The sequence below is a fragment of the Schistocerca serialis genome, chromosome 3, assembly GCF_023864345.2.
Source record: "Schistocerca serialis cubense isolate TAMUIC-IGC-003099 chromosome 3, iqSchSeri2.2, whole genome shotgun sequence".
NCBI lineage: Eukaryota > Metazoa > Arthropoda > Insecta > Orthoptera > Acrididae > Schistocerca > Schistocerca serialis.
In genome coordinates, this window is record NC_064640.1 from 386,973,800 (window position 1) to 386,989,292 (window position 15,493).

The 15,493-nt window shown below is 38.0% G+C and overlaps 1 protein-coding gene across 7 annotated transcripts in view; it reads left to right on the top strand.

Moving 5' to 3' along the window:
• LOC126470221 (protein ST7 homolog) overlaps positions 1–15,493 on the top strand; it is a 175,575-nt gene that overhangs the window by 135,149 nt on the left and 24,933 nt on the right. For 3 of the 7 annotated variants that reach the window (XR_007586151.1, XR_007586150.1, XR_007586152.1), the window contains exons 9-10: positions 786–1,029; positions 14,835–14,993. Coding sequence is in view for 3 of the 7 variants with exons in the window: in XM_050097906.1 (XP_049953863.1) it covers positions 786–1,029; positions 14,822–14,838 (261 nt within the window). In the remaining 4 variants the exon portion in view is untranslated. Of the gene's footprint in view, positions 1–785; positions 1,030–14,821; positions 14,994–15,493 lie in introns of those variants that run through there. The other 4 variants (XR_007586153.1, XM_050097904.1, XM_050097905.1 and 1 more) reach the window with 2 other exon arrangements.

A 15,493-nucleotide genomic window follows, 5' to 3' on the forward strand; every position in this document is an offset into this window, starting at 1 on the left:
GACAATGCTTAACTTTGGTGATCTGATGGGAACCGATGTTTCTACTGCGGCAAGGCCGTTGGCCTCTTTCTGGAGTACAGTATGCAACAACTAGATACATGCAGTACTGATGTGATGGTTTGAAAGCGGTTGCATGATAAAGCATGCTGTTGTCATGTATCATCATTCCAACAACTAAAAATTCATGGCATGTTTCATAGTGAGTGATACTACCGTATATTAATATATGCAAGGCCTAAGCTTTCTGTGAAAATGAATGTCTTATTGGATTTAATAAAGTATAGTCCCAGTAAAATGGCACTTCCACTAATATGGCACCCATAAAAGCAAGAATAGCTGGCTAAATGAGAGTCTAATGTGTATTAGTCACTGGAGAATGATGTCAAAATAAAATGTACTTGTGTTGTGAACTAGTCTAATCAGAATCCTGGTTTTGGTATTCACAAAGAATGTCTGTGTTGCCCACAAATCTTTTACTATCTAATCGGTAGTGTGCCAATATGAATAGACATTGCATTGAATAAATTGTTCATTCTGTACACCCATTGTGATGAGGTCTCAGTGGATATGTACTGTGCCATGGAAAGTGTAAACTGAGGTAGGTTCTCAGTGGGATTCATTAGTAAAATATTATAGCAAAATAGAAAATGAAAAATAAATAGCAAAAACATTTGTGTGTTGGAATATTTAATGAACTATATGTATTATTTTGCTTTTGTAGTCTTGGTGCATACAAAAAATTTCTGATGCTTTAAGTAATTATATGATATTTTATTTCTTTGCAGTATTTACTTGAAATGAAACCATTGATTTTACCACCAGAGCATATTCTCAAAAGAGGAGATTCAGAAGCAATAGCTTATGCGTTTTTCCATATACATCACTGGAAGCAAGTGGAAGGAGCATTGAATCTTCTTCGTTGTACTTGGGAAGGCGCTTTCCGTATGCTTCCATTTCCCCTTGAAAGAGGTCATTTGTTTCTTACTTACGAAACATGTACAGAGTGTGCAGATAGGGAGTTACTGCCTGGTAAGTTCATGGTGAAAACTATTGATTGGTGCTCTGGATTTTTTACATATTTTTCAAGTCTTCTGTATAACATGAACATCTAAAACACCACCGGATTTGTGTTTATGAGCATCTTGTTTTATCATCAGTGGTTTACCTGATTCAGTTTTGTGACTACTCTATCGAATGGCATGCAAAGTACCACTTTAAAGATCATTTTGTTTGTGATGGGAAACATTTTTTGCAACATTGTGTCTTGCATGAAAGCTGTGATGAGCACTATTTGTCTGGGCTGACTCCAGTTACACAGTGCAAAAACAAAACTGCAAATATCTGCTGAAACATGAGAGAAAATCCACTTGACAACTCTTAGGAGAGACACCATCTGTATATGTACGGGCATCAGATTTTCTGGGCGGATTTCTTTGTGAAGAATTACTGTATTACCGCTAATGTACAGTCAGGACTCTATTGCATTCTGTGCATTTATGCTGAGTGTATTTCTTAAGCCATCAGGCACGTTTTCTCTGGTGTTTCAATGTGTAAATGGTGTCAACCAGTAGGAATACTGTTCATTTTGTGTGCCATCCAGCACCCAGAGTCAGCAAAAATGTTGTATGTTTTTTAGTACAGACTTTTTGAAAAGTGGGATTTTGTGTTCCTATTTTGATAGAATGGCCCCAAATTAGTGTATTCTGTTTCGTGATATCTGTTAACAGGGACATTTATTTATTGCTGTGTGTATTAAACTTGCTTCCCTGTTGTCTGAAATTAGTTTACTGTGCACAATGTGTTTGAAAAAAATTAAATCGTAAAAGTAACTTTTCATTTCTGTCTTTGCAGACAACAGTATTCTAAAAAACCTGAGATAATAAAGAATGACATAAACTCCCAAACATTTAAGATTTTGGACAGAAAAATGCTTCTGAAATAGAAAACACACACAGACATTCACACAAGTACAACTTGCACACACATGCCCAGAGACAGCGGCTGTGTGTGTGTGTGTGTGTGTGTGTGTGTGTGTGTGTGTGTGTGTGTTTTGCTATTTACGGAGGAAGACTCTTTTGTCCAAAAGCTTCAATATATAGCAGTCTTTTTTTCATTGTGCCTATCTGCAACTCAATGCCTCCTCTATATGGTGAGTAGCAATACATGTTTTCATATTGATGTTATTCCATCCTGGACTTTCCATTGTTGAAAGAATGACAAAATATAATCAGAATATAGCAACTAAAAAGCAAATGTGATTACACAGAATGAAGTTGCCCATGAATAGGGAAGAAAAGCTAGCCCATAAATTCCTGCCTCCAGCTTACTGTTATATGGCTATCCTGAAGAAAACTTCAAATCTGGTGACATGCCAGCAGAGGTCTACTAGGGTAAGCATCAGTGACCACATCTGTTGGTACAAACATCATCTACTGCCACCAGTATATTCCACAAAATTGGTGGAATTCCTCAAAGCTTTCTAAGGCAAACACAATTGATATACTGTCTTTGGTTTGTGTACATTTTTCAGGATAACAAATCATTCTACATTGACATATTCTTCGCTGCTGGTGTTGAATTTTGGATAGATGCTGAGGGTAAGCAGTCAGCAGGTGTAACTTTAGTCATTCCTTGATATTTTAAAGACTTTGTAGTTCTGTCGATCCTTATCAGAGCAGTCCCAATCTTTCTGCCAGATATTAACCTGCTGGCACCTTAGCTGGAATTTTATTGCAAATTCTGTTTTTTGCTAACAGATGTACCTTGTCCAGCTTGAACTTCTTGAATCAGTACATAGTGCCAAGGTTCCTGGTGACAGTAATATCTATTGGAAATATGCCTAGAATCACAAACAGGGACTCTACTGACATGGTTCCAAATGCACTAGTAAGCTGTGTTAGCACATCCCTTTGTGGCCTCCACAAAATATTCCTATATAGTACATAACATCTGCAAAGATGGTGGTGGCCAAATTATAACCCTGTGGTAGGTCTTAATCATCAACCGTGGCAGTCTTTAGGTGGTCGTTCTTGTTTTTGTTGCTTTTGAGCATCAGTTTAGATGTTTTTGAGGCTGTGTTAGTGATATGTTGTTGGGAGATTAATTTTTTATTTTGATACACTCCTGTATATCTGCACACAACGTACCTAGATGGGGAATTGTCTGGTAACCTTGTAATTGGGTTTCTGTTAGTGGAATGCTGATCTTTCAACAGCATTTACAATATGAATTGAATTTTATTTGATCCTGTAAGATTACATTGTGTATAGTAAATGTATGTGTAATATAGACATGTCAAAGTAGTATCATTCATTATCACTTATTTTTCTACCCCTTTAGCTTACATTTTTACATCATTGACAATGAATAACAATATATACAAATTTATTGGCATAAGTATTCTGCAACACTGTAAAACTTTTTTTCAATGAGATAGTCTTTACGTTTCTTTGGAAAGTCATTGTCAAGTACACTATCTTGCAGGTTTTTAGGCAGACTTCTTAGTAGTCTGATACCAGAGTACTGGGGTCCTTTTTCTAGTATTGCCAGTCGGTGGGGTATGCTCCATACGTCATTCTTCCTTCTTGTATTGTGGGTGTGTGCATCAGCATTTTTAATCCAGTCCTCACTACCTTTTTTTATGTACATTATTGTTTTGAATATATACAACGATGAAAAAGCTAAGATACCTAACTTCTTGAAACAGTTTCTGCACGTTTCAGAGGTATTTCTTCTTAACCTGGTCCTAATTGCTTTTTTTTTTTTTTTGTAATGTGAACACTCATTTTCTCTCTTGTTTGTTTGAGTTTCCCCACACAGTCACTCCATACTGTAAGTATGCTTCAAAAAGTCCATGATACACTGTACACAGAAGGTTCTTGTCGTAGTACTGTGATAGCTGCATCATTAAGAATATGACAGAGCTCAGTTACTTACAGACATTATTAATATGTTTTTCCATTTCAGTTCATTATCCCCAAGAACACCTAAGAATCTGGCAGATTCTACTTCTTTCATCCTTGTTCCATAAACCTCTAAATCCATGTCTACAGCCTTCTCCTTCTTTTTAAACACTGCGTACACACCGTATTTACTCAAATGTAAGCCGCACCTGAGAAATGAGACTCGAAATCAAGGAAAAAAAAAAATTCCCGAATCTAAGCCGCACCTGAAATTTGAGACTCGAAAATCAAGGGGAGAGAAAAGTTTTAGGCAGCACCTCCAAATCGAAACAAAGTTGGTCCATTGTAATGTGAGACACAATTTAGGTCAAATGAATGACGATACAGCTACAGTAGTTTGGTTCAAGTCGTAAGCTTAGCAGTTAAGCTTTACCAGGTAGGCATTGCTATGTGTCAGGCGCTCCATCCGTATTTATAAGGGTACCCTTCCTTTTTCACGTACTTTGTCTGGTTTGAATTGATTGCTTATTTTTCTTTGATCTGATAAGTACCGGTCTCTTTGTTATAGGTGTTTACGTCACTCTAAGCTGAAAATGCGTTACTGTACTGTGTCATGCATTGTTTGTCGCATTCTGATAATGAGTGTTTATGACCTGTTACCGCTCGTGGCATGGCTTTGTTTTTGTGCGCGCTACTGCCAGTTAGAATAAAAAAAAAAAAAGAGAGGAATTGTCTCATTAGCGAAACAATGGCAAGAGACTGCTATTTGTTGTTACTTACACTACTGCTTTCTTTGATAATGATCAACAAGAACCAAATAATAGACTGCGTATGACAGATGTTCTGAACGAGATTTTGGCAAAAATTTTTCTCCGTTTGAAAATCTTTGCAGACGCCTCTTTAGTACATTACATTCTGCACAGAAATTAGAGTCATCTTAGATTTAAAAATCTATTCAATTGCCGTACTTCATTTCTGACTGTATCACTATTAGTCATAAGAATAATACGAATATAAACATGACATGATATATATATTCTTCTGCGTTTACTGTTGTCTCGCTCTAGTTTCGTGGTTTATTAGGCAGACAGGATTTAAATGAAATAGCAGCAATCACGTAGCAGTACATGGCAAAATGTTCATATGCATATTATTCTTATGGTGAAGAGAATACTACATGTGATTCACAATTCATAAAAGTTCCTATTAGCAACCATCTCTTCTCACAGGTAGGAAAAAATTCAGAACGTAGAGTTGGCCATATTGACAAACATCCCAAACAGTCTCACCAGTCGGATTTTCGTAGTCCATTGAAATGCTGCTACATTTGAAGGTGAACAATACGGAATTTGTATTTACTTCATTGGATAATGTATGAAAATGCAGTGGTCGAAACTCGGGGCGGAGAAAAAAGCTCCTATTCCACCGTTTTTTAAATTTATTTACTGGCGCAGAGGTTTTGGTGCCAGTATTTATCTGTGTGCCTGCAAAGCATACCTGTGTAGCGCTACATATATTCGACGGCAGAAGTTAGTTGTGGCGGCACCTGCCAACATTTTTCAGAACTTCCGCTTACTTTGCACTCAATTCTAAGCCGCAAGCGGTTTTTTGGATTACAAAAACTGGAAAAAAAGTGCGGCTTAGATTCGAGTAAATACGATAGTCTTTTTTTTTATATTTATAACTAGTTCATTTTCCAACAGCCATTGAGCTGTGATATTTGCAGATATGTATGCTCTTCTTTCAAGCTGTTCCATATTTTGGTCACTATTTAGTATTGTCATGTCATCAGCATACAGTATTTTCTTTTCTTCCTCCTCAACACCTATATCATTAACAAACACATTAAATAACAATGGCCCCATTACTGAACCCTGCGGCACTCCATATTTGATGAGTTTGGTTTCTGATTGGTACGAGTTTCCTAATGATACATACTGCTTGCAGTTACACAAGTATGATTTTATCCATTCACCTGGTTGCCCTCGAATGCCATAGTTGCCTAATTTTTGTTTCAGAATTTCATGCTCAGTGGTGTCAAATGCTTTTGAAAGATCCAGAAACATTGCAGAGACAACCTTTTTTTCATCTAAGGACTGTAAAATGTATTCTGTTTGACTGGCAATTGTATAAAACATTCTCGGTATTCTTGCTGCGTCAGTTCTAGATATAATCTTGAGCTTTCGACGATTACCTCCATCATCATCGTCAGGAGCTGACTGTCTCCACTGCTGCTATGGTAGCCTCTATATAGCCCGAAGACGGCCACTGATTGGTCGGCGATTACGTGCTGCTGTCTCAGACGGTGTCACTGTGTGCGCCGGTGGTGCCACCGCTTCCGTTTGAATGTAAACCTTGGAAGGAACGTCTCTGCTGCTTCTCTGCATCAAGCGCTTGTTTCCACGCACAACTCAGATGGTATCTGCTATTGCGGTTAAAGTTCTTTCGGCTCATTCTTATTTCAACAGCCTTCTTAATAACAGAATCCCAGTACGTGGAGGCATGGGACAGAATTTTAGTTTTATCGAACAATATTTTATGTTTGTTCGTGAGGCTGTGCTCCGCAATTGCCGATTTCTGCAGTTCCCTATTTTTAATATGGCGTTGGTGTTCTGCACAGTGGTCAGAAATGGTACGAATCGTCTGACCTATATAATTGCTTCCACACTCACAGGGTATATTATAAACTCCAGCGACCCTCAGGCTGAGATTGTCCTTAACAGGTCGCATCATCTCCTTAATTTTCTTTGGAGGACGAAAAATAGGTCTTATACCATGTCTATGCAGGACTGTTCCTATTTTGCTGGAAATCGCGCCACAAAAAGGAAGAACCGCAATCGGTGTTTCATCCTTTGAGGTTGCAGTATTTTCACGTTTCCTTCTTTTGGAGAACGCTGCCTTTATATCGCGTGCACTATAGCCATTCTTTCGGAACACGTTCTTCATGTGATTAATCTCGGACCTTAAGTGGTCCTCGTCAGAAACAGTTTTGGCTCTATATACCAACATGTTGAAAACGGCTCTCTTCTGAGCAGGATGATGGAGACACTGTGCATTCAGGTATAAATCGGTATGCATCGGCTTACGGTATACAGAGTGGCCAAGACGCCCGTCCGCCTGTCCAAATGACATCTTAGTCATCTTGGATGTGGTATCGCTGTTCACAAAAGTTCCTGTGGAGGACACTTTGAAAATGCTGGTGGATCTTTTTCCTCCTGAAACTATAAAGTTGTTCCGGCATGTGATAACGACCACCTACTTCTTGTATGGAAATAAATTTTATGAAACGACAGATGGTATGGCGATGGGCTTTCCATTGTCTCCATCACTGGCTAACTTTTTTATGGAGAATTTTGAAGAACGTGCATTAAATTCGGCTCCCCTCTGTCCATCCTTATTTTATCGTTACGTTGACGATACATTTATGACCTGGCCACACGGTGCGGAAGTTCTAGAACAATTCATGGAACACATGAACAGCATCGATTCGAACATCCAGTTCACTGTCGAGATGGAGAAGGAAGGGAGATTGCCTTTCTTAGATGTTTTAGTACAACACTCTGTATACCGTAAGCCTATGCATACCGATTTATACCTGAATGCACAGTGTCTCCATCATCCTGCTCAGAAGAGAGCCGTTTTCAACACGTTGGTATATAGAGCCAAAACTTTCTGACGAGGACCACTTAAGGTCCGAGATTAACCACCTGAAGAATGTGTTCTGAAAGAATGGCTATGGTGCACGCAATATAAAGGCAGCGTTCTCCAAAAGACGGAAACGTGAAAATGCTGCAACTTCACAGGATGAAACACCGATTGCGGTTCTTCCTTTTTGTGGCACGATTTCCAGAAAAATAGGAACAGTCCTGCGTAGACGTGGTATAAGACCTATTTTTCGTCCTCCTAAGAAAATTAAGGAGATGATGCGCCCTGTTAAGGACAATCTCGGCCTGAGGGTCCCTGGAGTTTATAATATACCCTGTGAGTGTGGAAGCAATTATATAGGTCAGACGATTCGTACTGTTTCCGACCGCTGTGCAGAACACCAACGCCATATTAAAAATAGGGAACTGAAGAAATCGGCAATTGCGGAGCACAGCCTCACGAACAAACATAAAATATTGTTCGATGAAACTAAAATTCTGTCCCATGCCTCCACGTACTGGGATTCTGTTATTAAGAAGGCTGTTGAAATAAGAATGAGCCGAAAGAACTTTAACCTCGATAGCGGATACCATCTGAGCTGTGCGTGGAAACGAGCGCTTGATGCAGAGAAGCAGCAGAGACGTTCCTTCCAAGGTTTACATTCAAACGGAAGCGGTGGCGCCACCAGCGCACACAGTAACACCGTCTGAGACAGCAGCATGTAATCGCCGACCAATCATAAGCCGTCTTCGGGCTATATAGAGGCTACCATAGCAGCAGTGGAGACAGTCAGCTCCTGACGATGACGATGACGATGGAGGTAATCGTCGAAAGTTCGAGATTTTATCTGGAACTGACGCGGCAAGAATACCGAGAATGTTTTATACATAAGTGCCGCCGCGAAAAACTTCGTTCCCATAGACTGGCAGTTGCTGATTCTGTAGATGTAGCCTTTCTGAAACCATGTTTTGCGGGTATGAGAATGTTATGTTTGTCAATCAACTAATCTGGTATACATAAGCATTTCTAGGATTCTCGAGAAACCTGATATAAGTGAAACTGGTCTGTAGTTGTTGGGTTCATCCTTATCCCCTTTCTTGACGCTGCCACCACCTTCGTTATTCTCTGTTTTTCTGGAAAAATTCCATCCCTGATAGAACAGTTTGCTATGTTCGGCAGTGATGTTATTATCTGCTCACTTACCAGCTTTATTACATGATTTAATATTTCATCATCACCAGCTGATTTCTTGGACTTCAGTTTCTGTATAGTTTTCCGTAGTTCATCTTCCGTGACTGGTCTTAAGAGCATAGTACTGCATGAACTTTTTGGTACCTTAATACTCTTCTGTTTTTGACTATTTCTTTCCAAGTTTAAGTTTTCTGCTACACTGATATAGTTATTATTCAGTATGTTTGCTATTTCCATACCATCTGTGACCACTGTGTTGTCTATTTTAATTGACCTAATAACTTCTTCTTTGTTTAACCCATCTTTTTCCTTTCTTTCAGCATTAATTGCATTCCAAGCTGCCTTTGACTTGTTTTTTGAGTTCGTTATGGTGGTGTCAATTGCTCTTGCTTTTGCTTCTCTTGTTGTTTTTCTAAACTTCTTTTTTTAACATTTTATAGTTTTCAGCTTTGCTCATCCGTTTCGGATCCTGCAGCTTCCTTCACTGTTCTAGTATTTCACTGGTAATCCACTGTGTTTGATCTTGCAGCCTTTCTTGTCTCTTTACTTTGGGAAATACTACATTAAAATGGTATTTAATTGTTGAAATAAATGCATCATATTTTTCATTTACACTCTGGGCCTGTAGGGTTTCATTGCAGGTTTCCTTACTTAACATTGTTCTAAAGATGTTGATATTTTGTTCACCGATGATCCTAATTTCTTTGGTTGTTCAGTTTGGTTCTGATACTATGTCATTACTTCTGCAAAAGCTGATCAGTTGTCCATGATGATCAGATATTTCTGTCTGAACTACATGTGACTCAGAGTTTGATAATTTAGTAATTATCTTGTCAATAACTGTCTCACTTTGTGAAGTCACTCTTGTTGGTGCAGTTATTGTTACTTTCATGTTATCCTGTATTAACAATTATTCAAAATCCTGTCTTATTTTTGTGTCTTTTCCCATGTCAATGTTGAAGTCTCCACATATAATAAGGTTTCTCTTCATATTCATTCTCAATAAGCTAGCAATTTTTTTTCAGGAAGATGCTAATATTGCCACATGGTAATCTGTACACACAAAACACTCTAAAATCCTCTGTCACTATACTAGTAACTTCAAAGTCTTTTTCTCTAGCTATGGGGAATGTAGCAGCTTCACTGTTTACATTCTTTAGGAGAGTAACTGTTTATACAAACGCCACCACCCGTATATTTAGATCTGCAGAAGTAACTAGTGTTCACTCTGTACCATTCCTTCATTTGATTAAAAACAGTAGTTGCCCTCACCTCCATAGCTGCATTGTGGTCAACTGAAACCATTACCAGAAAGTGTTCTATTTGGTGAGTTCAGTCCTTTCCATGATCATGAGTAGTGTTTTGATGCACGTGTCCCAAAAAACAAGGCTTGGAACCAAATTTCATGGGTATCCCTTGGAAATATGTTTGATTACAGTATGATTTCATGCATTATATTGTACTAATCTCTCCTGACAGTGATCTCTGATGCTAAGGTAGACTGTGCTGGAAATCCCGAGGTATTTTAAGAGTAGAAACATTCTAGATCATAATAGGTTGTCAAAGGTGCCTGCAGTGTTAATCAGTATTGCAGCTGCATATTTGCAGGCCAAATGACTAAGCAGAGTCCATATATCCCTGCAATTGGTCCCACAGAATATAACATGTTGATGAGGCCAATAGGCCTGTAAGACTTACAATTCACATGAGCTCCATACTTGGATGACTACTCTTTTTCCAATAATCTGTAGCTCTTCAGAATCTTTGATAATGTTGATGGTTCTGTAAAAAAGTTGGTAACTTGTGATATATCACAGAAGACTGGGTTGAGTATCATTACCTGGGGCCTTCCTTGGCTTAAGATTTGCCAAGCTGTAAAGGCTACTTTCTTGTCATATAAGACTACAACTGAATATTATATCCCTCAGCAGACACTGTTTTTTGATAGAAGCATCTTAGAATGCTTGTCCTTCTTCTTTGGTACATTAATCTCTTGGTAGTCTATGCATCCTACCACTGCTGAGTGGGAAAGGCAGCTACAGTTTGCCTTATTCCTTCTGAGTCAGCTTGTTTTAGATTGAACTTCTGTGGGAAGTTCCTCATATGTGGAGTTCTTTCTTTTTCTGGATGTTTCTATAAAAATAGCATTATGGTCCCTGGATGTCAAATAATCCAGTTGCATAGTTTTGTAAATGTCTATCTTTGGCAAAAGGGATGCTGATGTTACTGCATCCATCACCTGCCATATATGGGTTTACCTTGGTTTGTATAAGTCACTCCCCTGTTGTCTGTGCGTGAATTGTGGCAAAGGATTGAGTATGTGCAATATCAGCCATTATTATCAGGTTTGGCACTCTGGAATAAATGACCATGTCTCTAATCTTTCCTGCACGTATCTGGATGTCGTGGTAATACGGGTGTAAATACTGTCAGTTTTTTGTTTACTCACTGAATATTGACTGTCACCATGCCCTGTGAGTGGAGTTGAATAATTTTTGTGGCAATGTATGATTTGCTCGGTATTATGATCACTGACTTTGGACTGATGTGTCCGAGAATTACTTCAGTTTGTTTGTGAACTGAGGAATCTGACCATACGTAGCTTGTGGCTGTTACAGCCAAATAAATCCTAGTCACAGCTCTTCCACCACTTTTTGAAAATCCGTCATCACCAGAGTGCTCCTCAAGGCGTTCAGGTGCAGAAGCCTAATTGCTAAAGACTCCTGGTGTAAATGAAACACTTCAGTGTCTACTGTGAGTAGTCCATGTAGTCTCTTCCATGATCTCTTACTAAGTGCTTGCATAGTTTTTGCAGGTCAAGAACCTCATTATGAAGAAAACAGGCTTGCTTCAGAAGACCACAGAGTTCGTTCAGTGTTGGTAGGTAAATTATTTGAGCTTGTAATCATTATCAAATTGTTCCATTGTGGGGTATGTAATTTATTGCCCATCAAACACACCCAATCTAACTACCGATCTTCCTGTTGGCTGAAAAGATAGGTACAATTTCTAATGAAGAATTAATGTAAATATGGGCCTACATAAAGGAACTTCAGATATTATAAGTAGTAGTATATGCATTATTATAACTGAAATTCAATGTTTCATGCAATATAATCACAGCAACTACACAATTTTTTAAAAAATCAATGAAATGTCTGTTGCTTTTGTCTGCATTGGTATTCTGTTATGGTTAAGCATTCAGTTAACATCGTCGGACAGTTTGTGTGCTGCGAAGACGTATCTGCAAATCAGACGAATCATGTATATTACTTGATGTTTTGAAGAGACATGCTGTGACTAACTTTCCAGCTCTGGTTCATTTTCAAAGCCATAATTTTCTGCATTATCTTCTATTATATCATCTGTGTCCAGCATATGAGACGTCCTAACATTGTTATTAAAAAAGCAAAGTTTTGAAAGTAGACGTTGTTGTGGACTGCCTACCAGTCTTTTGTCATCAAGAATATTAAAATTGGCATCCCCCTCCCCCTCCCCCTCCTCCTCCAATGTGTATGTTGTTAACTACAGCTCACCATTTCCCTTGTCTTATGTGATAAGTGGCCTGACACCTGCTGATAAACTTTAGTGAGCCTTCTGTCGTTCACAGAAATGCACAGTTGGAGGAGAAGCACTCTCTCTCATGTCGGCAAGGATCATTTTGAACAGGAGCATCTTAATGATGTTTATTGTAGACCTTGTACAGTAGAACCTCAATTATCCAACCTTTGATTAACTGAATCCTCAGATTATAAGCCCCCCCGACTCCTAGTGACTTCAATAATCCAACTGATGGACCAGGGCTTTAATTAAAATGATGTTACAAGAGTAAATCTGTGAGTGCTTTGTTAGAGAAAATAGAAGAGTGTTGTGATTATTTTGATGAAAAGTCTCAACACAAAAGATGTAATTTACACAGTTTCTCAAGTTTGGAAGAACTTAGGAAAATCACTCTACAGAAATCACGGAAAAAGGTTTATCCTAGCCTGAACCAAGTGTATGAACTTCCAAAACCTAATGAGTCAGACAATGCAGATTTAGCAACGGATTTGCAAACACTTCAAAAAGATATCCAGTCTGTTGATGTAGAGGAATGGCTAGCAGAAGGTAACATTGCTGCTCTACCAGTGAATAATTTTGCAACAGTATAGTGCTGACCAAGAGGAGTCAGATGATGAAGAAAAGGAGGAAGACAAAAAGATCAGTCACTCTAAAGCAAAGGATGCGTATTGAGACTGCTGTCAAATATTTGGAACAGCCAACTTCTACACCTACGCACATATTGTCGGGAAGAAGTGGCATGATGCAGCTGCAAAGTCAAGGTTTAAGAAAAAGAAACAAAAACCATTTTACACTTTTAAAATACATTTTCATATCTACAATTTTTGGTTTTCCTATTTTTTTAATTAGAAATATAATTTTTTGTCAAGGTTCTACTGCACTTATCTTCAGGGGTAATAGACTTGCTTTTGAATATGTGTGAGTCAACACTGTACTGTGCTAACCTGCTGTTAAATGTTACTACTTGCATAAATATTTCTGACAGAATTCTGTAATATCATTTTATTTGTTTAGGCATGTGTAATGAAATTGCCAGTGAGGCAACTCAGTGTCCCATATAAGATGCACGGAATGAGAAGGGAGGCATTCTTGTGTGAGCTGTAATACAAGAAGCTCGAGACTAATGATGCTCATCCAGCGAAATTCCAATGAAACAAACATGTGCAAAAAATTAAAACAGTGCCATTGCACTGTATGTGGTACATGCAGATCCACACACCAGTAGAAAATGATTCTCAGACAATTTGAAGTCTTACACAGTATGGTGCATCACATTTTAAGAGACTCAGAAATGCACCAAAAGCTTTCAGTGGAGGACAAGGGTAATTGGCTTATTTTTTGTAAGTGCCAATTAAGTCATCTTATCAACTGTTTAAACAAACACACACACACACACACACACACACACACACACACACACACAGTGTTCACAGATTAGCCAATGTTTTGCAGTACATATATGTCAAATTGTACTGCAAAGCACTGCTGGTCCTCCGTGAAGTCTTACTGGCTGCATGAGTTAGGTCGTTAGTCAGTTGGTTGTGTGTTACATTGATCAGTCGCACGGTACGCTAGCCGTTATGATGTGGAACGTGTGAAGTGCACAAGAAATACACATATAAAACAAGACAAGATATTTACCCCATTTCCTTAAATGGCACAAAATGCATATGCTATATTTATAGATTTATTTATTCTTATTCAAGAATTCATCTCTGGTATGGAAGTAGTTGTCAAGGAGATAAGATTTCAGTTTATTTTTGAAGCTATTACTGCTGTCTGTCAGACATTTTATTTCATTTGGTAATTTGTCAAAAAATTTTATAGTAGCATATTTTACTCCTTTCTGTGCCAAAGATAGGTTGAGTAAATGATAGTGTAAGTCTTTCTTTTTCTGGTATTATAATCATGAATGTCACTGTTGTTTTTAAACTGGTCCATGTTGTTGAGAACAAATTCATTAGTGAGTAAATGTACTGTGAGGCTGTTGTAAGAATTCCCAATCTTTTAAAAATATGCCTACAAGACATGTGACTATGAACCCCACACATTATACTAACCACTTTCTTTTTGACCAGTGAATACTTTATGTTTAAATATTGAGTTACCCCAAAATTGTATTCCATATGAAATCAGAGAGTGAAAGTATGCAATGTATGTTAGCTTACTACTTTCTGTATCCTCAAAATTGGCAATTATTCTGATTGCAAAACTTGCTGAACCTAGTCGCTTTAGAAGATCCAAAATATTAATTTTCCAATTATGTATGTACACCCAAAAACTTAGTATGCTCTACCCTGTCTACTGACTTCTGTTGATGTGTTATATTTATTGAAGGAACTGTGCTTTTTGCAGCAGAAAATTGGATGTACTGTGTTTTTTCAAAGTTTAGAGCAAGCCCATTTGCAGAAAACCAGTTAATGACTTTTCCAAAGACCTTATTTGTATCATTTTCAATCGGAGTTTTTTTTTTACTGGGTTAATAATGATGCTTGTATAATCAGCAAACAGTGTAAGTTCAGCTTCCTGTTTCAGATAGGAAGGGAGATCGTTCACACATATCAAGAACAGAAGGGGACTCACGATTGAACCCTGTGGAACACCTAATGTAATTTCACCCCAGTTAGATGAAGCGGCAAACTTATTTAAATCATTTGACCCATATAAGGAAACTTTTTGCTTCCTGTTCTGTAGGTATGACTTAACCATTCATATGCTATTCCATTTATACCATAGAATTGTAATTTCTGTAACATAATGTCATGGTTCACACAATCAAATGCTTTGGACAAGTCACAGAAGATTCCTATTGGTGACATTTTACTATTTAAGACTCGATTATGTGTACAGTGAAATTGTATGTTGCTGTCTCAGTGGAACAGCAGTTTTTAAATCCAAACTGTGATTTACTAAGTATCCCATTACTGTTGAGATGGCTAACCACTCTTGAGTACATTACTTTCTTGAAGATTTTTGAAAATGCTGTAAGCAAGGATACTGGGGACCTGTACACTGTTTCTAATATCAGTACTACATTATCTAACTGAAGTTCACATGCACGTACCTCAAAGTGCTGATCAAGACAAAATTTGCTTACTTCTACAGTTTTGCATTTATACCCTTGTTTTATGAAAATGGCAACTCCTCCTTTATCCATCCTAGATCTACAAGTGTAAGATGCTAAATTATACCCA